The sequence below is a fragment of the Oncorhynchus kisutch genome, linkage group LG19 (genome assembly GCF_002021735.2).
Source record: "Oncorhynchus kisutch isolate 150728-3 linkage group LG19, Okis_V2, whole genome shotgun sequence".
NCBI classification, from domain to species: Eukaryota; Metazoa; Chordata; class Actinopteri; order Salmoniformes; family Salmonidae; genus Oncorhynchus; species Oncorhynchus kisutch.
Window position 1 is genome coordinate 33,144,278 of NC_034192.2, and position 26,146 is coordinate 33,170,423.

The 26,146-nt window shown below is 42.1% G+C and overlaps 1 protein-coding gene across 3 annotated transcripts; it reads right to left on the reverse strand.

Moving 5' to 3' along the window:
* Window positions 1–967: 967 nt before the first annotated feature.
* On the reverse strand, window positions 968–24,798 carry LOC109864710 (diacylglycerol kinase theta). 3 transcript variants are annotated; one of them, XM_020452595.2, is made up of 23 exons: window positions 22,442–24,798; window positions 20,840–20,913; window positions 20,409–20,508; window positions 20,028–20,113; window positions 19,113–19,244; window positions 18,846–18,999; window positions 16,361–16,423; window positions 15,945–16,045; window positions 15,277–15,488; window positions 12,515–12,599; window positions 12,097–12,151; window positions 11,891–11,952; window positions 11,673–11,796; window positions 11,429–11,467; window positions 10,792–10,907; window positions 10,507–10,658; window positions 8,475–8,623; window positions 8,172–8,350; window positions 7,842–7,942; window positions 7,607–7,753; window positions 7,283–7,394; window positions 5,117–5,269; window positions 968–5,001 (listed from the first exon to the last, which is right to left on the reverse strand). In XM_020452595.2, exons 1-23 carry the CDS (start codon window positions 22,662–22,664, stop codon window positions 4,969–4,971), a joined length of 2,652 nt encoding a protein of 883 aa, XP_020308184.1. In that variant the 5' UTR covers window positions 22,665–24,798; the 3' UTR covers window positions 968–4,968. The 3 variants fall into 3 exon arrangements, with proteins under 3 accessions (XP_020308184.1, XP_020308183.1, XP_020308182.1); XM_020452594.2 differs by having other exon boundaries at window positions 19,113–19,238; window positions 20,834–20,913; XM_020452593.2 differs by having other exon boundaries at window positions 20,834–20,913.
* Window positions 24,799–26,146: the final 1,348 nt, after the last annotated feature.

The window sequence follows — 26,146 nt, forward strand, 5'->3', positions numbered from 1 at the left end:
TTTTCACAAGGTGACACGCCATTTTAACTCCTCCACATTTATTGGATTGGTTTAACAGTACAGAATATAACCTGCCTCAAAAGTTTGTTTTACTTCTCATCAAGACCAGTGTGTAGTAGTGGGTCGTTCGCGAACGATCGGCTCTTTTTGGTGAACCGAATTGCATCGGTGGATGAGCCGTTTATTTGGCTCCCGGATTTGTATACCTCTATTACTGCAAGAACGTTTGTTTGCAGATAAGTTACACAATAAATGATCTAAAAAAGGGTGAATCCTCACTGCAGAAACAATAAATGGTGGGGAGACCACGTCAAACTTGACCCCCCAAAAACATCTGGGTCAGATGGTTTAGACCCTTTTTTCTTAAGGTTGCTGCCCATATCGTCGCCAAGCCTGTCTCTACCCTCTAGGAGGTTCCCATTGCTTGGAAGGCTGCCATGGTTAGTCCTTTATTGAAAGGGGGAGATCAAGCTGATCCTAACTGTTATAGGCCTATTTTGCCCTGTTTATCAAAAGTTTTGGAAAAACTTGTCAATAATCAACTGACTGGCTTTCTTGATGTCTATAGTATATTCTCTAGAGGTTGTTGGCAGAGAGATTTGGAACTCTTATTGGTCTATTAACTTATACCGCTTGGGGATGTCACCAGGCAAGCCACAACTTCACCCATGCAAAACCTCCTGATTAAAAGGTCCTGTGTAAATTGTATTTTCAATCATCAACTATCAGGAAATAACACAAAAAAAACAGAATTTTGACAGCACTGGGCCATTAAATGTTTTGTACCAAATGATACTTTACTTAATGAAATGTAAAATACCTTGTGATTTCAGTACCGTAAAAATGTGCTACCAGTTTTTGCCTTGTATTATCAGCCCCAGATTTGACACCCAACTACAATAACTCAGGTAGATATTACATAAGAGGTCCCATTTGAATTTTAAATGGACACAGTTGTTACACGGTATCGTTTCATATTTCTTTAGTTTGAATTTTTTTTATTTAGTTATTTCAACAGTAACAGTAAACAATCTTATCACCTAAAAGCGTCTGTACATTTTAGTGCAATTTACAGTTAAAACTAAAAACAGCTTTTGTCTGCAAAAATATTTATTCATTTTAACATTTAACTTCCATTAAGACTTGGTAAAAAACAAAATACCTTCTATTAGGAAAACAAAATAAAAATACAGAATTGACAACATAAATCACATTAACTCAAAATGGTCTAGAAATGCAGAGATTAAGATATTCAAATCACTGCACCAGCAAGAGTGGACCACATATCATGTTAAACATTTTGACACACAGGTAATACCACCAAGGTTCTAGAAGCACTTCAATGAGGCACAACGTGGAGTTTAGGCCTAATGACACCACAGAACGACACTTTGGCCTGAAGGTTCATCGCACAGGCACAATTTACTCAGAAGCTGTAAACTTACTACGAGACGCACATAAGCGACATTCAACACAAAAAAATAGTATCTTGGGCATTGACATCAACGCTGTTACGCAGTTTTCAGCGCAGCAACATTGAGGAGAAATGGAAAAAATAAAAACTATGACACTTTTGTAGGTAAACACATTGAAAACCCTGATCAAACTGTGTTCTGATGCATTTACCAGCAATCAGTCATCACTTCTCCCATGTCTTTTCATTTCATCCCTTGGTGTGGACATTCATCAGTCTTATGAAACAGGTTAAAGGGGAAAACATATTGGACTATCGCCATCATTGGTGTGGATTGCTTTTGGGGATGGAGTTATGTTGTGACTTTAGCCTCACAGCAATTATTCTAAAATACTGTATTTTCCAATGGGCACTGCAGAACAGAGCTGACCATTGACACCAAAGACAGATACCAAAGATACATATTGATCTGAAACACAATACTTACCTCTACATACTGTACATGCATAAACACTTTCTGCCTCTAAATGGAATAAACATGGACGATATAAAAACTCAATGTTTACCCATGTGACTTCTGTATACATGGTGTTGACAGTACATGCATTTGACAGTACATGTGTCCCCTCAGTTTTATGACAAGTTAATGAACCCATATAAGTCTCTTGACTTGAATGGTGAAAGTATGGTACTGTATATAGTGAATACCTATCCAATCCTTTCATTTACTAGTGGTCAGGAAGGAGAGGAGACAAGGAAAGGAAGCCATTGAGAGAATTGGAACACGGCCGATGAGGAACCAGTGAGTGTGTCTAAATGGCCATGATGACCAAACAGTCTAGGACCCTATTCATTCAAGCCTAGCTGTCAATGCACATTTGATTCCTGTAGTCAAAATCAAGAACATCAACTGCATGTCAATTCAAAAGCTTTCACACTGCATAAAAGGACTGCAGACTCAGACTCAACCCTGACACCTGCTTATCAGCTTTGATTGAAAAGGGCCCGGAAGCTGCTAGTGGGGTGAAAGATTCAAACATTTTGATACACACTAGCACCAAGCCACAAAAGTGAGTCAACTTACATACGATCAAATACTGTTCCAGCTACATCACATGTGCTGGGATGTTAAACAAATATTTTTTAAAGAGATCTTCTTTCATATTATGGAGTCTTTTCATGATTGCATTTTCTTGTAAATTCTACATCATCAGGAATGTGGACGAAGTGCTGACAAGAGAACAGGTACTCAGGCATACTTTCTACTATGGATGAAACATGATCTCTAGGCCAACTAAATGACTGGAGAAATCCAATACAAGCCTCTAGTTTTTAATGCATGTTTAGGATTGGCTAGTGATCTCCTCCCTGCATTCATTCCATCAACTATAAAAAATTAGCAGCAACAGAGACAACGTATGGGAGTGCAACGTTTAAGTCATGATTCCATTCAAATTTCCTACCTACAGCTTCCTCGACAGCTTTCTCGACAGCTTTCCCGTCTCCCAATGATACTTATGTTTGGAATACATTTGTGAGGCATTAAGTGTTGGTAAACACATTCTGCAGTGAGGTCGACTGCTACAAAGAAAGGCTGAGGTACTGAAATATGAGGTACTTAGCTACAGACTGAATATTAAGATGTGAGTGCGTTTGTGTGTGCGGCTGTGCATATTTCCGAGACTGTCGTAAGCCTCTACTTGAAATAATGTCTCACATTAACTTTATAAAATTGTTATTAAATGGCCACGGTGTGGTTTTAGACATAGTCAGTATAGGTATAGTCAGTTTTCTTTTCCTCTAATCTAATTTCTTAAGAATTTTACGCAAAGTAATTTTTTTCCCTTTTTTTTACATTAGTACATTGTGAAACCAAGCACAAGTGTCTGGAATATTTTACATTTTAATCCAGTATTTGACTCAGAGGACTCTCTGAAGCAGCTCGATGTCTGAACTTCGAAAAAGCAACATTTACACTTTATTTTACAGTCTGGTATTTACATGGTAGCAGTGTAATTACATCTTATAAATATACTATATGACCAAGAGTATGTGGACACCTGCTCGTCAAACATCTCATTCCAAAAGTTGGTCCCCGCTTTGCTGCTATAAACAGCCTCCACTCTTCTGTTAGGCTTTCCATTAGATGTTGGAACATTGCTGTGGGGACATGCTTCAATTCAGCAACAAGAGCATTAGTGAGGTCAGGCAATGATGTTGTGCAATTAGGCCTGGCTCGCAGTCAGCATTCCAATTCATCCCAAACGTCAGGGCTCTGCGCAGGCCAGTCAAGTTCTTCCACACGTCTCGACAAACCATTTCTGTATGGACCTCGCTTTGTGCATGGGGGGGCTAGCCTGAACCATGAAAAACAGCCCCAGACCATTATTAGGGCAGGTAACATTCTCCTGGCATCCGCCATAACCAGATTAGTCCGTCCGACAGTGAAGTGTGATTCATTACTCCAGAGAACATGTTTCAAGTGCTCCAGAGTCCAATGGGTTTCCACTCCAGCCAACACTTGGCGTTGCGCATGGTAATCTTAGGCTGGTGTGAGGCTGCTCAGCGATGGAAACCCATTTCATGATGCTCCAAACAAACAGTTCTTGTACTGACGTTGCTTCCAGAGGCAGTTCGGAAACTCGGTAGGGAGTGTTTCTACAGAGGACAGACCATTTTTACGAGCTACACACCTCAGCACCCGGCGGTCCCGTTCTGTGGCCTACCAGTTCGCGGCTGAGCCGTTGCTCCTAGATGTTTCCACTTCACTATAACAGCACTTACAGTTGACCGGGGAAGCTCTAGCAGGGCAGAAATTTGACAAACTGACTTGATGGAAAGGTGGCATCCTATGAGGGCATTCTATGCCACGTTGAAAGTCACTGAGCTCTTCAGGAAAGCCCTTCTACTGCCAATGTTTGTCTATCGAGATTGCATGGCTGTGTGCTCGATTTTATCCACCTGTCAGAAACGGGTGTGGCTGAAATAGCCGTATCCACTCATTTGAAGGGGTGTCCACAAAATTGTGTGTGTTTGGTATCTTATTGATTCATTGTAACTACTTGGTACCAAATTCTACTTAGTACTATTTGTTTCAAAATGTATTATTGAATCATTTTTAATAAGTACCAGATGGTAACAATTTTATAGTGGTACTATGTATGTCGCTCATAAAATACCAGGCCATAACAACTCTGATGGACTGAAAAACAAAAAAAGAAACCAACAAATTCGACAAGAACCTAATCTGAAGGATCTTAACAGGGGCAAACCGAACCCAACAACTGTGAAATTGATAAACATTAAGATGATAATGGGAGTGACTGCTAAATGTTTTGTCAATGTACCACTACAGGAGCTATAAGTGCTAACTACACAAACCATCTGAGAACCTATTGGGCACACAGGTCACAGCTGTTTAGAGCAGCCAACAGACCATCGTGCTCTCACGGAGACACCAAGGAGCAGATGTTGGGGGGGGGGGCTCATTGTCCCCCATCGCTGGTCGAAGGGCATTCAGATAGCCCCTCTTTTAGGCTGGCAGACTGCTTCTTCTACTTGTGTTTGTACTTCCTCAACATCCGCACCTGAACAAGAACACGATTACTTAATAGCTGGTATGGGAGGTTTGCAACCATAGTGAAGGATACAACAGTGAAATTGTAACTATTTGTCCCATTATAGTAACAAAAAAAACGTTACCTTTGGGCCTGCTGCAGATATGATGATATGTCCGGGGGCCTGGATCCAGGGCTCTCCATCCACCTGCACAGGGATGGGCTTGGTCGCTGTGATACGCACGTAGTTGCCCTGGGCGAGACGGATCCCAGAGCGCATGCCGCTCTGCACCTGGCCCTGGACAACACAACACACATTCCGTTGGCTTGCACGATTCTTTCCATTCTCCTTTGACCTCATTTCGCACACAGGACTGCCGCTGACTGGATGTTTTTTGTTTGTCACACCCTTCTCTGTAAACACGAGACAATGTGTGTGAAAAGGCAAGGAGGGCGGACGTTTCTGAGATACTGGATCCGGCGTGCCTGGCACCTCATTTAAGCCCTTTCTAATGTTCAAATCAAACTGAATGCCTCGATGCCTGTCTGCCTGCTTTATATAACAAGCCACGGCCACGTGACTCACTGTCTGTAGGAGCGATCCATTTTTTTTCCATACAGTGCATTCGGAAACTATTCAGACCCCTCGACTTTTTCCATATTTTGTTACGTTATGTCCTTATTCTAAAATGGATTAAATCATTTGTTCCCCCTCATCTTTCTACACACAATACTCAGTAATGACACAAGTTTTTTTAAAGGTTTGCAAATTTATAAAAAAATTCCACACTTAAATATCACATTGGCATAACTATTCAGACCCATTACTCAGTACTTTGTTGAAGCACCTTTGACAGCTATTACAGACAAGAAGAGTCTTCTTGGGTATGACACTACAAGCTTGGCACACCTGTATTTGGGGAGTTGCTCCCATTAGTCTCTGCAGATCCTTTCAAGCTCTGTCAGGTTGGATGGGGAGTGTCGCTGCACAGCTATTTTCAGGTCTTTCGAGAGATGTTAGATTGGGTTCAAGTCAAGACTCTAGCTGGGCCACTCAAGGACATTCAGAGACTTGTCCCAAAGCCACTCCTGTGTCGTCTTGGCTGTGTGCTTAGGGTTGTTGTCCTGTTGGAAGGTGAACCTTCGCCCCAGTCAGAGGTCCTGAGCAGGTTTTCATAAAGGATCTCTCTGTACTTTGCTCCAGTCATCTTTCCCCTTGATCCTGACTAGTCTTCCAGTCCCTGCCGCAGAAAAACAGCCCCACAGCATTTTGCTGCCACCACCATGCTTCACTGTAGGGATGGTGGCAGATTTCCTCCAGACGTGATGCTTGGCATTCAGGCCAAAGAGTTCAATCTTGGTTTCATTAGACCAGAGAATCTTGTTTCTCATGGTCCGAGAGTCCTTTAGGTGCCTTTTGGCAAACTCCAAGCGGGCTGTCATGTGCTGTTACTGAGGAGTCGCTTCTGTCTGGCCAGTCTACCATAAAGGTCTGATTGGTGGAGTGCTGCAGAGATGGTTGTCCTTCTGGAAGGTTCTCCCATCTCTGGAGCTCTGTCAGTGACTATCGGGTTCTTGGTCACCTTCCTGAATAAGGCCCTTCTCCCCCGATTGCTCAGTTTGGCTGGGCGGCCAGCTCTAGGAAGAGTCTTGGTGGTTCCAAACTTCTCCATTTAAGAATGATGGAGGCCACAGTGTTCTTGGGGACCTTCAATGCTGCAGAAATGTGTTGGTACCCTTCCCCAGATCTTTGCCACGACACAATCCTGTCTCTGAGTCGCTAAGGACAATTCCTTCAACCTCACGGCTTGGTTTTTGTTCTGACATGCACTGTCAACTGTGGGACCGTATATAGACAGGTGTGTGCCATTCCAAATCATGTCCAACCAATTGAATTTACCACAGGTGGACTCCAATCAATTTGTAGAAACCGGATTGGATGATCAACAGAAACAGGATCCACCTGAGCTCAATTTCGAGTCAATTAGCAAAGGGTCTGAATACATTTGCAACAAAAATGTTTTAACCTGTTTTCGCTTTGTCATTATGGGGTATTTGGTGTAGATTGGTGAAAAAAAATAATAATATTTAATTCATTTTAGAATAAGGCTGGCTGTAAAGTAACAAAAAGTGAAAAAAGTCAAGAGGTCTGAATACTTTCCAAATGCACTGTATCAATGAGAGTTATTTACATTTTGATCTGGATAAAACATTTTGGATCACTGGGATCATTTTTTAGCTCTGATCTCTTCTTTGTGGCAACAGGACATACTCAGAGTAAGGAAAGACTTGTAGTGAGTGATTAACTCACCATGTGTACCACCCCAGTCACCCCCACCACCTCCAGCATGCCATCGTCAATGCGAGGTTTCCCGTAGCGCGAGTCACCCTCTGATCCCCACAGGTCTGCCCCGGAGCCCCAGCTACACACACACACACACACACACACACACAAAGTGCTGTGTTTCAGATCAATATGTACTGAAGGTGTGAGTGAGTCAGGGGCCAGTGTGTATAAGCCAGTGTGCGAGGCCATTCTTGTTCAGGAGCATGCATCTTAAAGTGAATGTCATAGGTCATGAGTGTCTGATTGTTAGCCGTGTGTAGAGTTTAGCCGTTTGTGTCTATTTCCTACCTGGGAATGTTTAGGAAGATGAGGCCTTCTATGCTGGGCAGTTCTATGTCTTGCTTGTCCACCTGTAGTTTGAGGTCCTTGTGAAGGTTCCGTGTGTGACTCAGCTTCTGCAGACCCGCCTTCAGGTACACACCTTTGTTGTGAAACCTACACAGACACCAAAGATAAGTCATTTTGGAGAAATTCCTTTTTGGGGATATTTTAAAGCAACTTCTCACCGGAGCTGGTCTCTTACCTGCTGTTGAACTTCCCTGGTTCCTCTTGACGGGCATGGTGGAAGTCCAGACTGACTTCAGCATCGATGCCCAGCCCAAAATAGTTGTTCATCTGCACTATCTGTAACAAGGGAGACCACCAGTTGAATGGCCACGCCAAAAAGTACACCCATGCATCGATTAAAATGGCAATGTAGTTATAACAATGGCAATAGTTATAACATAAATCATATTTCTATACCTATTCATGTTTGTCAAGTTATTGTTTTGTGTGCATTGTTATATTGTGAAAGTAAACAAAAACTACAATTGCAAAAACATGAATCATATCTGCATTATTCTGATTGGACCTTTGGTGGTTCCAGGAAGCCGTTCTCCTTGCCGTCATCTGTGATCTCCTGTGCATCCAGCAGAATAGTCCAACGGTCTATCTGCACCTCCTCCGCCTCGTCCACAGATACCAGGATGTGGTGGGGGTCCTCTCCGCTGTAACCTGCCCCCCAGCGCAGGATCCGCGCCAGGTCGTTACCTGATGGGAGGCATTAGGGGGTGGGAATATTGTGAAAAAACTACTGATGGAAGCTGATTGAAGCTAACCTATGCACACTACAGCAATTAGAAGAGAAGGGTATGTCATCAGGGGTCCCACTCACCTGTGCCGAGTGGGACGATGCCGACGGGGGGCTCGAGACAGACCAGCTTGTGTCTGATGGCCTCCAAGACTCCCAGGACCCAGCCCACTGTCCCATCTCCCCCACACACCAGCACCCGGAAGCGGGGCACCGCCCTAAATGTGTGGAGTCTGTGGAGGAAACAAAAAAACTTAAGAGATTAGGTGGGGAGGGCCAACTGAATATTAGGATGATGTTCCTAATGTTTGGCACACACACACAGTTGAAGTCAGAAGTTTACATACACTTAGGTTGGAGTCATTAAAACTCGTTTTTCAACCGCTCCACAAATTTGTTGTTAAACTATGGTTTTGGCAAGTCGGTTAGGACATCTACTTATTGCATGACAAGTAATTTTTCCAACAATTGTTTACAGACAGATTATTTCACTGTATCACAATTCCAGCGGGTCAGAAGTTTACATACACTAAGTTGACTGTGCCTTTAAACAGCTTGGAAAATTGCATAAAATTATGTAATGGCTTTAGAAGCTTCTGATAGGCTAATTGACATAATTTGAGTCAATTGGAGGTGTACCTGTGGATGTATTTCAAGGCCTACCTTCAAACTCAGTGCCTCTGCTTGACATCATGGGAAAATCAAAAGAAATCAGCCAAGACCTCAGAAAAATTATTATAGACCTCCACAAATCTGGTTCATCCTTGGGAGCAACTTCCAAATGCCTGAAGGTCCCACATTCATCTGTACAAACAATAGTAAGCAAGTATAAACACCATCGGACCACGCAGCAGTCATACCGCTCTGGAAGGAGAGGCGTTCTGTCTCCAAGAGACGAACGTACTTTGGTGCGAAAAGTGCAAATCAATCCCAGAACAACAGCAAAAGACCTTGTGAAGATGCTGGAGGAAACTAGTACAAAAGTATCTATATCCACAGTAAAAAACAAAAGTCCTATATCGACATAACCTGAAAGGCCACTCAGCAAGGAAGAAGCCACTGCTCCAAAACCGCCATAAAAAAAAGCCAGGCTACGGTTTGCAACTGCACATGGGGACAAAGATCGTACTTTTTGGAGAAATGTCCTCTGGTTTGATGAAACAAAAATATAACTGTTTGGCCATAATGACCATCGTTATGTTTGGAGGAAAAAGCGGGAGGCTTGCAAGCCGAAGAACACCATCCCAACCGTGAAGCACGGGGGTGGCAGCATCATGTTGTGGGGGTGCTTTGCTGCAGGAGGGACTGGTGCACTTCACAAAATAGATGGCACCATGAGGAAAGAAAATTATGTGGACATATTGAAGCAACATCTCAAGACATCAGTCAGGAAGTTAAAGCTTGGTCGCAAATGGGTCTTCCAAATGGACAATGACCCCAAGCATATTTCCAAAGTTGTGGAAAAATGGCTTAAGGACAACAAAGTCAAGGTATTGGAGTGGCCATCACAAAGCCCTGACCTCAATCTTAGACAATTTGTGGGCAGAACTGAAAAGGCGTGTGTGAGCAAGGAGGCCTAGAACCTGACTCAGTTACACCAGCTCTGTCAGGGGGAATGGGCCAAAATTCACCCAACTCATTGTGGGAAGCTTGTGGAAGGATACCTGAAACGTTTGACCCAAGTTAAACAATTTAAAGACAATGCTACCAAATACTAATTGAGTTTTATGTAAACTTCTGACCCACTGGGAATGTGATGAAAGAAATAAAAGCTGAAATCACGCTACTATTATTCTGACATTTCACATTCTTAAAATAAAGTGGTGATCCTAACTGACCTAAGACAGGGAATTTTTACTAGGATTAAAATGTCAGGAATTGTGAAAAACTGAGTTTAAATTTATTTGGCTAAGGTGTATGTAAACCTCCGACTTCAGCTGTATATATATTAGAGTCAATCATATATTCACTGGTTGACATTACTCTGTGTTTGTGCCATGGCTCACAAACATACATGATAGACAAAACTATTTCAAAGATCTTGTGCAATGTTTATTTTCCGCAACACAGACCCCCCTTCTACAAACACAACAGCTGTGACATCACACTGTCTCACCCAGACAATGGTCCCCCATTGGTCATGTCAAACACTTGGTGGGGGTTCAGAAGCTTCCGGAAACCATAGAGGAGCTCTCTGCCCTTCAGCTCACCGCTCTTAGGGTTAACAAACACCAGTAGGGGCGAGTCACCTTTGGGTAACTTGTTGTGCTGCAAAAAAGTTACAACAACAGCAATGTCAATGGAGTAAAGCAAGCCGGCTTCTTTAAAAAGGTTCAGTTCACGTAAATTACACATTCAACTGGGATCTGGGTCTGTTTACGTCACATTGACGTAGCATTACCATGATCTCTGGTAGGACAAGAGAGGTGAGCTGCTGGTTGCTGACAGATGTGTCTTTGGCTAACATGTAGATCCTCTCAGCCTCAGAGAAACACGATATCTGCAACACCACTGCACCTTCAACGCAGACAGATAGACAGGCAAACCTCAGAATCGATGAACTCCCACATTCAATGTTATGATGACATTTACGACTTTGTATGTAATGCACTAAAACTGCTCCGCATAGAAATCACTTATTATAATAAAGACGTCACAAGATAAATGGCTGTGGGCCATACAGCAGGCTTGATATAAATGGACCATTTAGCTCTTGGGCAGTGGCAGCAGCAGTGGGGCACTCACAGTCTGTAAGAAAGGGACTTATGGAACACTGAATGTGGCAGGAACCTGCTGCAGTGGCCTGTGGCAAAAGAGCAGCGACTTGAGCAGTGTCAAGCAGAGACACAGCCCAGAACAGGACGTTTGGGGATGGATGTGGAATGAGGGCATAGGGAGGGGGACAGGGAGGGGATTGTGGGGAGAAGAGTGTGATACTTAGGAAGGGGACAGCAGGATTAGAGAGGGGGACGAGATGGAGGGGGGGTGGAGAAGGGAGGGTGGTGCTCCATTGGCTGTTTCCATAGCGACATACACACCTTGGTTCCCGTAAACATGTGTGATGGTAACCAAGTGACCTATGGAGGAGAGCAGATTCGCATCTAGTCAGTTAACAATTTTAAATAACATTTAAAATCAACTATAGTCCATTTCAAGAAAAATGTTCAGGAGGATCTCTGTGGTAAAGTGAAACGAAAGGGGGACAGCACTGAACCCTATGGGATTCTGTCCATTTTATTTCTTGCAAAGAGCGGAATCGTGATCCGATGTGTGTAGACTCACTCTTGATAGCTAAGTGCTCCTGTAGCAGGTCTGCATATTCCTCCTTGCTCAGCTGTACAGGCAGTCCCTCTAAAAGCAGGTTGACCTGCACAATCTGGGTCTGGTTCATCTGCCTCAGGGAGATCTGTCAGAAACAAAAAGACACAGCTATAAACACACAAACACCCCCCGAATTACCCATAAACTTGAATGTCAGCTTGAAGTTCCTCATACTGTACCTTCCTTATCTCCTGCAGTTTGTCCAGCAGCAGCTCCTGGCCTGTCAGCACTCGTCTCTGAACTGGGATGTGGAGAAAGAAAAAACACACACCGTCAATGAACTTTGATAAGATACAATAAATGAAGGCATATAAACAAAGAGACTTCTTATTTTCTGGAAAAGGACAGCGTTGATGTATAGGTCAGACATATTCCTGTTTCTTACCTTGCTTACTGCCCATGTAAACCTCCACAAGATTGAAGCTTGATGGGTCTTCATTCTGGAGAAAAGAGCATCGCCAAACAAGAGTATTGAACTAGTATTGTCATTAACAGATACATATTATAGTCAGAGCAATAGTTCAACCATTCATTGAAACTTCCGGGTACAATACATTTACATATTAGGCATATAGCAGACGCTTTAATCCAGAGCATTTTACAGGAGCAATTAGGGTTAAGTGATTTGCTCAAGGGCACATCAAGAGATTTTTGACCTAGTCGGCTCAGGGATTCGAACCAGCGAGTTACTGGCCCAACGCTCTTAACTGCTAGGCTACCTGCCGCCCATACAATACTTATGCCAAGTTGTATTTAAGATAAGAGTGGCTGTGTTATGTTGGTGACCTGCTGGTAACCTGTACCTGTTTTCCCAGTTGAGTGAGGACCTCCTTAATGACAGAATCCACAGTGCTGTTCTTGGAGATGGATATGTACGCCACAATAACCCTGTAAACAGACCCAGGCAGTAGCAATGGAAGATATCAAAAGGTATAGTATGAGGGCAACTGTCACCTAGTCGGCTCGGGGATTCGAACCAGCGACCTTTGCATTACTGGCCCAATGCTCTTTTGACCAAAGCATTTTCTGATGCCTAATGAGTCCTTTGAGATTAACTCATTAGCGCATTGGAGATTTGTGCTAGTGATGTGGTTATATCAGCTGGGCGAACAGGTTTAGGTTACTTAAATATTGTGTGGATGAAGTGCGGGTGGTTGGCAGGTGGGTTGAATAAAGAGAAAACAATACATACATACATAATTATTGTGCAATTTACATCTATAGGCTACATTGAGGTTTTTCTTTAATTATTTTAGGCTATCTGGTATAAGTGCTTAAGCCTAAGCTTTAAGATCTAAATGCACATGCACCAAATAGCCTACACACCAATCACCGAATGCTTTTGGGAATGGGCAGAAAAAGTTAATCCACGGAAGCAAAAAGGACAATGTCACAGTTTAATACAAGAGAAAAGCTGCAACATGGAGAGTTGAAACTAAAAAGGGAGGGCCAGAAAAGTAATGTTTGGGAAAGATTTTGTGAAGTGGTAAAATAGAATTATAGCAGTACGGGCCGGCTATGTTATGTGATGATTGTGAGGCGCTACACAAATTCAACAGCCACAAGACGGGGACTTCAAATAGGCCTATGGCAGGTCAAGGGAACTGGAGCCTACTGTTCAGATGGGTTACATTGAAACTGTAGGTCTATAACCTCTCACATAGCCTTAATATGAACTCCCGCAGAATTAAGCATTTCTTGCAGTAAAATGATACACTAAATGTAGGCAAAATTTTGACTCGGGAACAGGAGTGGAGAAATATGATTTATTTCAGCATCTTGAGAGAATACGCAGTTAGATATAGTCTGTAGAGGTGCTATCTTTACCAGAATCATAAAAGCTGACAGTATTTCAAACACGTAAAGTATGCATCCAAGCCGAACTGAAATCTTAGAAACATGTTGGGTCGTTTTCACAGCTTTCCATTTCCTTACAACCGGTCAAACTGATGTAATTTGGAAATTTTTCAGTTTTGTTTTTGTTATTGCATTTCCTCTCCGGTCCCTAAATGTCTTTGCTCCCCGTTGCATCCCTGTTAGTGAGCATTCCTCCTTTTTTTCTTTTTTTGTTGTTGAATTTGACCCCCTTTGGATACCAATTTCGTGGTATCCAATTGTTAGTAGTTATACTATCTTGTCTCATCGCTACAACTCCCGTACGGGCTCGGGAGAGACGAAGGTCGAAAGCCATGCGTCCTCCGAAACAAAACCCAACCAAGCCGCACTGCTTCTTTAACACAGCGCGCATCCAACCAGGAAGCCAGCCGCATCAATGTGTCGGAGGAAACACTGTGCACCTGGTGACCTGGTTAGCGTGCACTGTGCCCGGCCCGCCACAGGAGTTGCTGGTGCGCGATGAGACAAGGATATCCCTACCAGCCAAACCCTCCCTAACCCGGACGACGCTAGGCCAATTGTGCATCGCCCCACAGACCTCCCGGTCGCGGCCGGCTGCGACAGAGCCTGGGCGCGAACCCAGAGTCTCTGGTGGCACAGCTAGTGTCCTAGACAATGCAGTGCCCTAGACCACTGCTCCACCCGGGAGGCCCTGAGCATTTCTCCTTTGCCAAGATAATACATCCACCTGACAGATATGACATATCAAGGAGCTGATTAAACAACATGATCATTACACAGGTGCACCTTGTGCTGGGGACAATAAAAGGCCACTCTAAATGTGCAATTTTGTTACACAACACAATGCGTGCAATTGGCGTGCTGACTGCAGGAATGTTCACCAGAACTGTTGCCAAATAATTTAATTTTCATTTCTCTACCATAAGCCGCCTCCAATGTTGTTTTAGAGAATTTGGCAGTACATCCAAATCGTCCTCACAACTGCAGACCATGTGTATGGCGTCGTGCGAGTGAGCGGTTTGCTGATGTCAACGTTGTGAATAGAGTGCCCCATGGTGGCGGTGGTGTTATGGTATGGGCAGGCATAAGCTACGGACAACGAACACAATTAAATTTTATCAACAGCAATTTGAATGCACAAAAATACCGTGACGAGATCCTGAGGCCCATTTTTTTGCATATCTGTATTCCCAGTCATGTGAAATCCATAGATTAGGGCCTAATTTATTTATTTCAATTGACTAATTTCCTCATATGACCTGTAACTCAGTAAAATCTTTGAAATTCTTGCATATTGCGTTTATATTTTTGTTCAGTAAAGATTGAAGCATTCATTCTATTGATTTATGATATTCTGGTGAGCAAGGATTTATTTAGTCTTCTAGGGCAACATATAATGACAGAAGAAAAGCTGATGTATATAATTATCGACAAGTTGACTAACAAACAGCTTACCAAAACTTTGGAAATTATAAGCAGAAACATATCTAAATCAGGCAAATCGTTCCGCCGTCGTTGACTGTAACCTACAGCGCATTTTCTATATTAGCGGGTTAGGGTCAGGTGCAGGCCTTAGACTTTCCATTTATCACATATGGTTGGGCGGTTGCGGATGAGTTAATAGCAACTACAGGCGGGTGAACAAACAGCTGACCCATGCATCACTAGTTTGCGCCATAACTGAGCAGTTTCCCTATACATTACTCACTTGAGCCAGCCGGCATAGATACTGAGGACCTCGGTTTCCTGAGGTTTGGCCCTTAGGAGCCACGCCTCGGGCACATTCTCCTTAAAGATTGCCTTATCGGGGGTGCCGTTATGGTTGAGGATGTCGTCATCGACTAGAGACTGCTGGCCGTTGTCTTTGAGCTCATATTCCAGGGGGTCATCTGGGATGTAAAAGGCCCTCAACGCTGACTCCTGCAGACATGGATTAGATCAGGGACTGGTGACCCTCCTCCTGGAGAGACCTATTGGATGTGCAGGCTTTTACTCTATCCCTGCTCTAAGAAACACACCTGGCCTGATTCTACTGATCTGATTCTACTGAGCTGCATGTCAGACCCTTTATTAGAAGAATCAGGTGTGTTAGAGCAGGGCTGGAGCCAAAGCCTGCTCTCCAGGAGGGTTGGCCTTGGATTAGGTTGTTCAAAACTATTGTTATTATCATCATTATTGATGTTACTAGTGATCGTAGTATTGGTGATGATAGTATAAATATTATTAGTACCTGTTGTTGCTGTAGTAGTTCAACAATATTAGATCAGTATTACAGTAGTAGTAGTAGTAGGAGTTGTGGTAACACAAATTAATGCACTCTTAAAACAACGAAGCACTTAGTGTAAATCTGTTTTTAGTGAATGGGGAGAATCTCACCACTACTTCCACATTCTTGGTTATCCGAGGAATGGAGACCAAACGGAAGTGGCTACGCTTGACTGCATCATCCCCATCAAACACCTTGAGAACCTGCTTCCCTGCAGTTTTGCACACAAATAAATATTTAGACCAATGTGTTCAATTCTATGGACCTGTATGATTAGGATTAGGGTAGACTTGGATTTGATAACTAAGCATTAGCAAATGCTGCAGAACATCAGGAGCGGTAGGACTACTGTTAGCTTAGTGTCATGCTCTAAATGGCAGAGCTAAAGCATTTTAAAATAACTTTAAACCAGAAACGTTAGGGAATCTTTTTTCTAGCTGAAACATGGGAAAATCATATGTTTACATGTGGCTTCAATAGTGACATGCTTGGCTAAATACAGTGTGCCAACTCATCCTGTACCTACCGGAATCTGGTGTGGTTGCCAGCTGGCTCTCCTTTGTAGGTCTGTCAGCATCTTCCAAGTTATCTGATGAAGCAAAGTTCAAGTTACAGGTACGTGAAGGCAAACAACGATGAAATAGAATGAACGTTACATTTGCTACAGGTTTTTCCCACATACTTTACATTGTTTCACTTCTGTGTGCAAACAGTCTACTGAAGAATGGATGCCTTTTTCATTTCAGGTTAAAGCACAATTTCACCATTGCTCATCTTGTTTGACAAATGGCTTGTGACTCATCTTGTCTGACGTAGAACAAGTGACCAACAACATGTTGACACTTGCTCCAAGCACCTCTCATTCCTGGCAGCCTAGGTGCCCAAGTACGAATGCTTACAAAGGGAGTGCAAATTTGACTGTGTGGAGTTCGCAGTGAATTAATTAGGCCTATGTCTTACATTACCATAATGGAAACTCATTATCTTGATTTACACTGAACTAAATTATAAATGCAGAATTCAACCATTTCAAAGATATTACTGAGTTATAGTTCATAAAAGGAAATCTGTCAATTTAAATAAGTTCATTATGCCCTAATCTATGGATTTCACATGACTGGGAATACAGACAATGATTTAATTCAGCTTTTATTTCTTTCATCACATTCCCAGTTGGTCAGAAATTTACATACACTCAATTAGTATTTGGTAGCATTGCCTTAAAATTGTTTAACTTGGGTCAAACGTTTAAGGTAGCCTTCCGCAAGCTTCCGACAATAAGTTGGGTGAATTTTGGCCCATTCCTCCGGACAGAGCTGGTGTAACTGAGTCAGGTTTGTAGGCCTCCTTGCTCGCACACACTTTTTCAGTTCTGCCCACAAATTTTCTATGGGATTGAAGTCAGGGCTTTGTGATTGCCACTCCAATACCTTGACTTTGTTGTCCTTAAGCCATTTTGCCACAACTTTGCTTTGGGTCATTGTCCATTTGGAAGACCCATTTGCGACCATCACATCATTTTCTGGAATTTTCCAAGCTGTTTAAAAGGCACAGTCAACTTAGTGTATGTAAACTTCTGACCCGCTGGAATTGTGATACAGTGAATTATAAGTGAAATAATCTGTCTGTAAACAACTGTTGGAAATATGACTTGTGTCATGCACAAAATAGATGTCCTAACTGACTTGCCAAAACTATAGTTTGTCAACAAGAAACTTGTAGAGTGGTTGAAGAATTAGTTTTAATGACTCCATCCTAAGTGTATGTAAACTTCTGACTTCAACTGCACCTTAAAAAAAAAAAATGTTGGTGAGTGGATCAGAAAACAAGTCAGTATCTGGTGTAAACATCATTTGCCTCATGCAGCGTGACACATCTCCTTTGTATAGAGTTGATCAGGCTGTTGATTGTGGCCTTTGGAATGTTGTCCCACTCCTCTTTGGTGGCGGTGCGAAGTTGCTTGATATTGGCGGGAACTGGAAAATGCTGTCGTACAAGTCGATCCAGAGCATCCCAAACGTGCTCAATGGGTGACATGTCTGGTGAGCATGGAGGCCATGGAAGAACTGAGAAATTTTCAGCTTCCAGGAATTGTGTACAGATTCTTGCGACATGGGGCCATGCATTATCATGCTGAAACATGAGGTGATTGCGGCGGATGAATGGCACGACAATGGGCCTCAGGATCTCGTCACGGTGTCTCTGTGCATTCAAATTGTCATCGATAAAACGGCATTGTGTTCGTTGTCCATAGCTTATGCCTGCCCAAACCACAACTGCATGGGACAATCTGTTCACAACGTTGACATCAGAAAACGACTTGCCCACACAACGCCATACCGGGGATTCATCCGTGAAGAGCACACTTCTCCAACGTTTCTGGCAAGAGCTCTGGTGGACATTCCTGCAGTCAGCATGCCAGTTGCACTCTTTCAAAACATCTGTGACATTGTGTTGTGAGACAAAACTATACATTTTTGACTGACCTTTTATTGTCCCCAGCACGTGTAATGATCATGCTTTTTAATCAGCTTCTTGATATGCCACACCTGTTAGGTGGATTGATTATCTTGTTAAAGGAGAAATGCTCACCAACAGTGATGTAAACAAATTGTTGTGCATATGGAACATTTGTTGGATCTTTTAGAACATTTGTTGGATCTTTTATTTCAGCTCATGAAACATGGGACCAACTGTTCAGTCTTTCCATTGTGTATATTTTTTGTCCAATTTAATATTGCATGTACATTGTGAGTGAAACAGTTGCTGAGAGGATGTGACTTTGGGTAGGGGGAAGGGAGGGGTAATGGATTTATTTTACCTTTATTTAACTAGGCACGTCAGTTAAGAACAAATTCTTATTTTCAATGACGGCCTGTTCAGGGGCAGAATGACAGATTTGTACCTTGTCAGCTCGGGGATTTGAACTTGCAACCTTCCGGTTACTAGTCCAACACTCTACCCACTAGGCTACCATGCCGCCCCATGGATGTTGGGGACCACAAGCTTACCGAGCTCATTCTGGTAGCTCTCAGAGATGCGGTAGCAGTGCATCTTGCTAAAGTTCCTCGAGCATATTCTCACACAAGCAGGGTGAAGAAGCATGTTGCGTAGCCGTCCCAGACCGCACTCTGGCGGCACAATGAGATAACAGGCAGCGTGTGTCTGCAAAGTATGACACAAACACTGTTAAAACAAGCACATGCAACATGCTGTCTGGCATTATTAGCTACAGTAGTTTTTTGTGGTGGTACTTTTATTTTCGTTTTGAGTCTTACCGTAATACCACACCACTGACACCGCATCCCCGCCAGGACGTCTGAGGAGCTACAGGTGCGCCGGCAGACCTCACAGCGTGCACCTGAAGGAATGTTCCCCTCCCGCCAGTGGTGGGGGAACGTATCCTTGGCCAAGAGGATAAAAAAATATAAATAGATATATTTTTTTAAAGACAACCGACAGATATGTTACAATAAGCAAAAAGTAGACCAGTCAAAACATAGGAAGAAACTCATTATCCTGTTGGATGTGCTTTTATGTCAACCTAAAAGGACCAAACATATTTGGTATTGCTCAGCACAGCTGTAATTTCTCTCAGGTCGTTCCAGTGTGATTTCTCAGAATCAGGCCCTCGAAGCCTCTCTATGGAACTCTCCTATGGAGGATTCCTCCCTTGACAGTGGCAGGTGATAAATGTGATTTTCCTGTGTTTTATATATATTTTTCACACTACAGAGGTTGGAATGATACTGTGAAATACTGCCTGAAATTTCAGCCTGTTTAGGGGGGGATGGAATTTTGGCCTACCTGGTGACATCAATAGGCAGTAAATTAGTTATTAGACCAATAAGAAAGAGAGTTCCAAACCTATCTGTCAGCTAGTTTTCAGCTTTCCCCTCCCCACTCAGCCCACTCCTAGACAGTCCTAGCAAAAATATTGCTTCAGAAATGTCTCTTTGCTTCTTTTCAACCATTGTAATTGAAAAACAATCACAGTAGGGTATTTAATTGTTACCCAGAAATGATTTGATATTGAGATAAGAATGGCTGCATTGGACTTTCATTTTAACTCAAAGGTGCACCTGTCTTTTGTTTTGCTTCTTTGCCTAATGAGTTTATAGTATCTTAACATGCCACTGGGGGTGTGAACATTGTGAACAGAATGCACCTTTTAGAAGGCTTGTGATACTTACAAAGTCCTGACTCCCATCCTGGTGACAGAGACGGCAGTCGCCACAACTGAACGTAGCACAGTCATAGTGGGCATGCAGCTCACAAACTGAAAGCAGAACCAATGGTTACATTACTTCTGTAAAAGTCACTACTACCATTGATGGACTGGCTCCCAATCAGACTTCCCCCAAGGAAGTTGAAATACAATTTGAATGTACTTTATGTGTGTAAACTTGTGCATTTACTTTGTCATGTAGCCCATCTACACATATGCTGAGGTTTAGCTTGCTACATTTCACTCATTTGTTACATCATGATCTGTACACTTCTACAAAAGTGAACCTGCAAAACCTTGGCCATAAGTTGTACATTGTATGTTGTGAAAGCTCTTAAAAACCAACCTTCACAGCGAACGGCAGTGTTTCCCTCCAGATGCTTTCGACACACACAGCAGAATCTCTTTTTCTGCCCTGCTGGACCAAAGCAATGGGCGACAGGGACCTGGAGTTCACAAATGGACAGAAAAAGGAATATGACCAAAAAGACCATGACAGAGGATTGCCGTGCCAGCATGCACTCAACAGGAGCATGCGCTCAACAGGAGCATGCGCTCAACAGGAGCATGCGCTCAACAGGAGCATGCAGTCAACAGGAGCATGCAGTCAACAGGAGCATGCAGTCAACAGGAGCATGCAGTCAACAGGAGCATGCAGTCAACAGGAGCATGCAGTCAACAGGAGCATGCAGTCAACAGGAGCATGCAGTCATCCATCAGATCACAGGCAGTAACAGAGCAGTGTAACCTTATGGTGTAATTGTCACTCACCCGCACCTGTGTTGGGGCCATGCATGAACACACAGTCCTCACCATCTTCAGGCACTTTTCATGGCACATAAAGTTACACACTAGCGGTGGGAGGAGACACCAAATAACAGAGTCAGTCAGTCAGTCGAGGCGCATCAGGAGCATCAGTAACTAGGCTATCCCATTCATATTCTTTATAATTAGATTTTGTTGTAACATCGTCTATGAACCACCTTTCAGTGTTCCCCTATATTATTTTAGCAGCCGTGCACCGCTAGCTAAGATACAGTAACTTTATGCTAGCTAAAAAAATGTTTTGTTAATATATGATTGGCTGGTGATGTCATTGAGATCAAGATATCAAATTGTCATCAATTTTCAGATGAGTTTCAAAGGAAGAGAACATAATTAAATGTTTATATATTTTGGAATAAAATGTCCTTTTACCACCCCTGCTGAAATAAATCCTAAAGGGAAACATTGCCTTTCTATAGGCTAATGCATTATAAATGCATTAGTAATGGCTTCACCCAATAATGCATTATGGTATTTGCTAAGCATTCACAGTAGCCTAATAAATCCACGTATCTTCAAACTCAGTCATAGTGCATTACATAGAGCAGAGGTTTGTCACAAAGGAGCAGTCGACCTCAAGCTGGCTAGGGAGGCTTTAGTCCTTGTGCATCCATTGCCCTCTAATAAGGCAACCTGTCTAACAACAAGAGTTCATGAGAAGCATCCAATTTCATGGAGGCGACATGCAGTATACGCTTCAGGTACTAGTCCAGCATAGTTTTGCTAGAATTTGACACATTAACAAATAGACCGTTACTGCATTTAAGTAGGCACATTAGTCTAAAATATAGCACCATTGTAGCATTATACATTTTTGATGCTGTGTCTAGGATGATATGCTTTTACAGATGCTCTGCCTCTGCTCTCCAGCATCCAGGTCCCTGTTGCCATGCCGACCAGTTAAAGTATATCTGCAGCTGATTGAGCAACAGAGGCTTTGCATCTCCCCTCTCCACTCTGCATGGTTAACACTGTGTGTTATCCATCATCTTCTGTTGTGTTGTGCAGTGCTGCTCCTATATGCTTTAGTGCTAGGCGAGGGGTAGCTTTGCATACTACATGTTCTATTCACGTTTTCAATCTTTTTCAAGGGAGCAATATTTTCTGATGTCAACCATGATGGATAAATCATGTAGGAAGAGGGAATTTACTCAATTCACATTAATTGATAGAATCACAATGTCAGTCTGTGCATGATATTGGCATAGCCCTAAAAGTCAGTGATTTTCCACATACAAACAAACTCATTGGACACAGAACCAAGGCACCTTTTCTCCCACACACACACAGCTTCTCCTATTGCGCACACACACAAGCATGCCATCACCCTGAGTACTGCTCTATGAACATACTGTACACGATGACAATATCTAGAAAAGTTGAGAACATATAAGCTTTTATCTCATAATGATTAAGTTTGTGCATCCATTCAACAATTCAAAGTGAATTCCCCAATGTCAAATACATTTGACATTTCAGTTGAGCGGTTTCAACTCAGTCTGGCCAAGTTAAGATACAAAAACAACCGTCACGTTCTCATGTAAACCAACCGACCTTCACAAACGAATCCGTTAAGACCCCATATGAAATCACTGCAGTTGTGGCAGAACGTTGGCTTGGTGAGAGTCACTTTCCTAAAACTGTGTCCGGGTGCGCTGACCTGGTACCTTGAGCGAGAGCCAGGAGACTCTGGAGGCTTTTCCCTCCCGGACAAGGGGCTAACGGGTGGACTTTCCATTATGGAATTATCATTCTTAGCTCCAGCGCTGTCTGCCATCGTATCTGTGCATCACATCGCGTACAATGAAAACTTAGTTAGTTCAAATATGTTTCCGCTGGTAAACTAGCGAGCTCCAAGCAACGCGTTATCCCCCGCGGCTGTGTCATTCATTACACCTTGGAACCAGATGCGCCAGCTGCTGAAGCCATAGCGGGCAATGAAAACTTAGTTAGTTCAAATATGTTTCCGCTGGTAAACTAGCGAGCTCCAAGCAACGCGTTATCCCCCGCGGCTGTGTCATTCATTACACCTTGGAACCAGATGCGCCTGCTGCTGAAGCCATAGCGGGCATGACGTTAGCGAGCTAGCTAACAACAATAACGTTAGACATGGCAGTTAGCTGCATTGCAATTTTTTAAATAAAAATAAGTATTGAATGATCCAGAACGACGGTTAATTCACAACAATACACTGAGTCGTGTCGCTCGTCACCTGGAAACATTAAAAATAAGCTTACTGACTAACGTTAGCTAGCAGGCTACATTTGCTCGCAAGGAAGAAAGCAAGTTCAACGAAAATCCATCAAAACGTACGTGTCAAGCTGACTAATTTGCAAATTTTTACGCCCGCATAACTAATTAGCTCATTTTTACGCCCGCAGTTTTCATAGCTCTGTGTAGTCGTTTACATCCGCCCTCCGCGTCCAGGCAAAAAGTGAGTGACTATCGTCAGATAATATTAACAAAGACAGCACAGTATGAAGATAAGCAGAAACTGCTTCTCTAATAGAAATCCCCGAGAACGTTTGTAGGCGATGTCATGGCGACGTTGGCTAGCTAAACTCAGACGTAGAAAAACGTCATCGGGTTAACTGTCGTCTCCAAGTACCCCTGACTGCAATGAATTTAAACTATGTCAACTGGGTGATAATACCGCCATATTTTGGAAAGACAGGAATGAGGTTTCTATAGCAGTTTCCTGTATTGAAGACTTTTCCTTCGTTTCAGGTTTGAAAATGTATATCAATAAGTCAGTCTTATTTCCACTCAAGGATTGTGTTTTACAGGAAGTATATTGTATCCAAATGAAAGATTAAGTTTACTTCTCTTGGAATTGTTATATGCAAGGATGAAAAACAAAGGAGTAAATTAAACTTTGACCCCATTATTGAGAAAACAAAGAAGAAATTTAACCTCTGGTTGCTGAGAGATATTTCGTTACACGGTCTGGTTTTAATGTCCAAAGCTGAAGGGTTATCCAGATCGGTTTATGTCTCGTTATCACTTGAATTATCCCCTAAAATTGTAAAGGACTTCGATAAGATTCTTTATAATTTGATTTGGAGGAACAAGCCTCACTATCTACGGAAATATATTCTCACTAATACCCAAGAACAAGGAGGTCTTGAGGTTTTAGATTTCAATACTCTAAATAATACTTTTAAAATAAATTAGATATTAAGAACCAGAACAGTATTTGGAATGTCTTCCCTAAGTATGTATTTGACTCTGTTGGTGGTTTAGAATTTTTTGCTTCGTAATTTTGATGTTGATAAAATCCCTGTAAAATTGCCTAAATTCCACAAGCAGGCAATTTTAGCTTGGATGTTAGCGTATAAACACAATTTCCCCTCACAGATTCTTTATTTGGAACAACAAAGATATACAATTTAAAAATAAGTATTATTTTTTTTCATAACTGGTTTGAGAATAAAATGATTTTGGTTGGTCAGTTACTGAATGAGGATGGATATCTACTCTCATATGGGGAATTTCTTGATGATTTTAAAATTCCAAAGGAAGTTTCATTTAAAATGTTACATAGAATTTATACTGTGAAACATGTTTTGGAAAGATTCAAGCTGAATATTGACGATACATGTGATTCTGTGGAATGGAGGAGACCACAATGCATTTGTTTTTTGCCTGTATTTATAGTAGCATTTTTTGGATTGACATACAGAATTTTTTTACATAAAAATAGGACTGGTTGTACTATTTAATGGTTTTGATCTAATTATTTATTTCAGAAATTCTGACATAAATAAAGATGTAGTATATTTAATTAAACTGCTAATAATACTAGGTAAATTTCATATTCACAAATACAAATGGTCGAATTCAAAACCTAACTTTTTTCACTTTATAAATTAATTTAAACAATATGGTACTACTTTAACTAAAATGAAAAACAAAAAGGCAATTAAAACTTGTTGTATTAATGAATATGATTTGTTTGTTTAGGATTCCTGGCAATGTAAATAGTTTGTATGTATGCTTGTTTGCATGTGACTATTCCTCTTGTTTGTTGATTTTTTTTAATTTTAAATAATAATAATATATTTTTGGTAAAAATGTAAATAAATAAAAATGTAAAATATATATATATATATATATATATATATATATATGCAAAAAAATGATTAAAATACAAAAAAATATATTTAAAAAGTACCCCTGGCTGCAGTGTGCAATTCGGGGCCGGGCTCAATTTGACTCCGCCCACATTTGACCCCACCCACCTTTTTTTTGTCCATCTGAGGTGACAGTCACACACTGATTACAAACACACGTTTGCACAAGGCACACGTTGAATACAAACATATTTCATTTTTGAAGATCGTAAGAAATATTATATAAAGTACCAGCAGATGTGTTGTAACACTTTTTGCTTCATGCTATATTTGAGACAAGCTAATGATATTGTTGCAGTGAACAGACTTGTTATGTATGTCGTGTACTGTTAAAATTGTGCTGATAAATGTTACGTTGTAATTATATTGTTTCATTGAGCGCATATATATATACAGTCGTGGCCAAAAGTTGAGAATGACACAAATATTAATTTTCACAGTCTGCTGCCTCAGTTTGAATGATGGCAATTTGCATATACTCCAGAATGTTATGAAGAGTGATCAGATGAATTGCAAAGTCCCTCTTTGCCATTCAAATGAACTGAATCCCAAAAAACAATTTCCACTGCATTACAGCCCTGCCATAAAAGGACCAGCTGACATTATATCAGTGTTTCCCTTGTTAACACAGGTGTGAGTGTTGATGAGGACAAGGCTGGAGATCACTCTGTTATGCTGATTGAGTTCAAATAACAGACTGGAGGCTTTAAAAGGAGGGTGGTGCTTGGAATCATTGTTCTTCCTCTGTCAACCATGGTTACCTGGAAGGAAACACATGCCGTTATCATTGCTTTGCACAAAAAGGGCTTCACAGGCAAGGATATTTTTGCCAGTAAGATTGCACCTAAATCAGCCATTTATCGGATCATCAAGAACTTCAAGGAGAGCGGTTCAATTGTTGTGAAGGCTTCAGGGCGCCCAAGAAAGTCCAGCAAGCGCCAGGACCGTCTCCTAAAGTTGATTCAGCTGCGGAATCGGGGCACCACCAGTACAGAGCTTGCTCAGGAATGGCAGCAGGCAGGTGTGAGTGCATCTGCATGCACAGAGAGGCGAAGACTTTTGGAGGATGGCCTGGTGTCAAGAAGGGCAGCAAGAGGCCACTTCTCTCCAGGAAAAAAAAGGGACA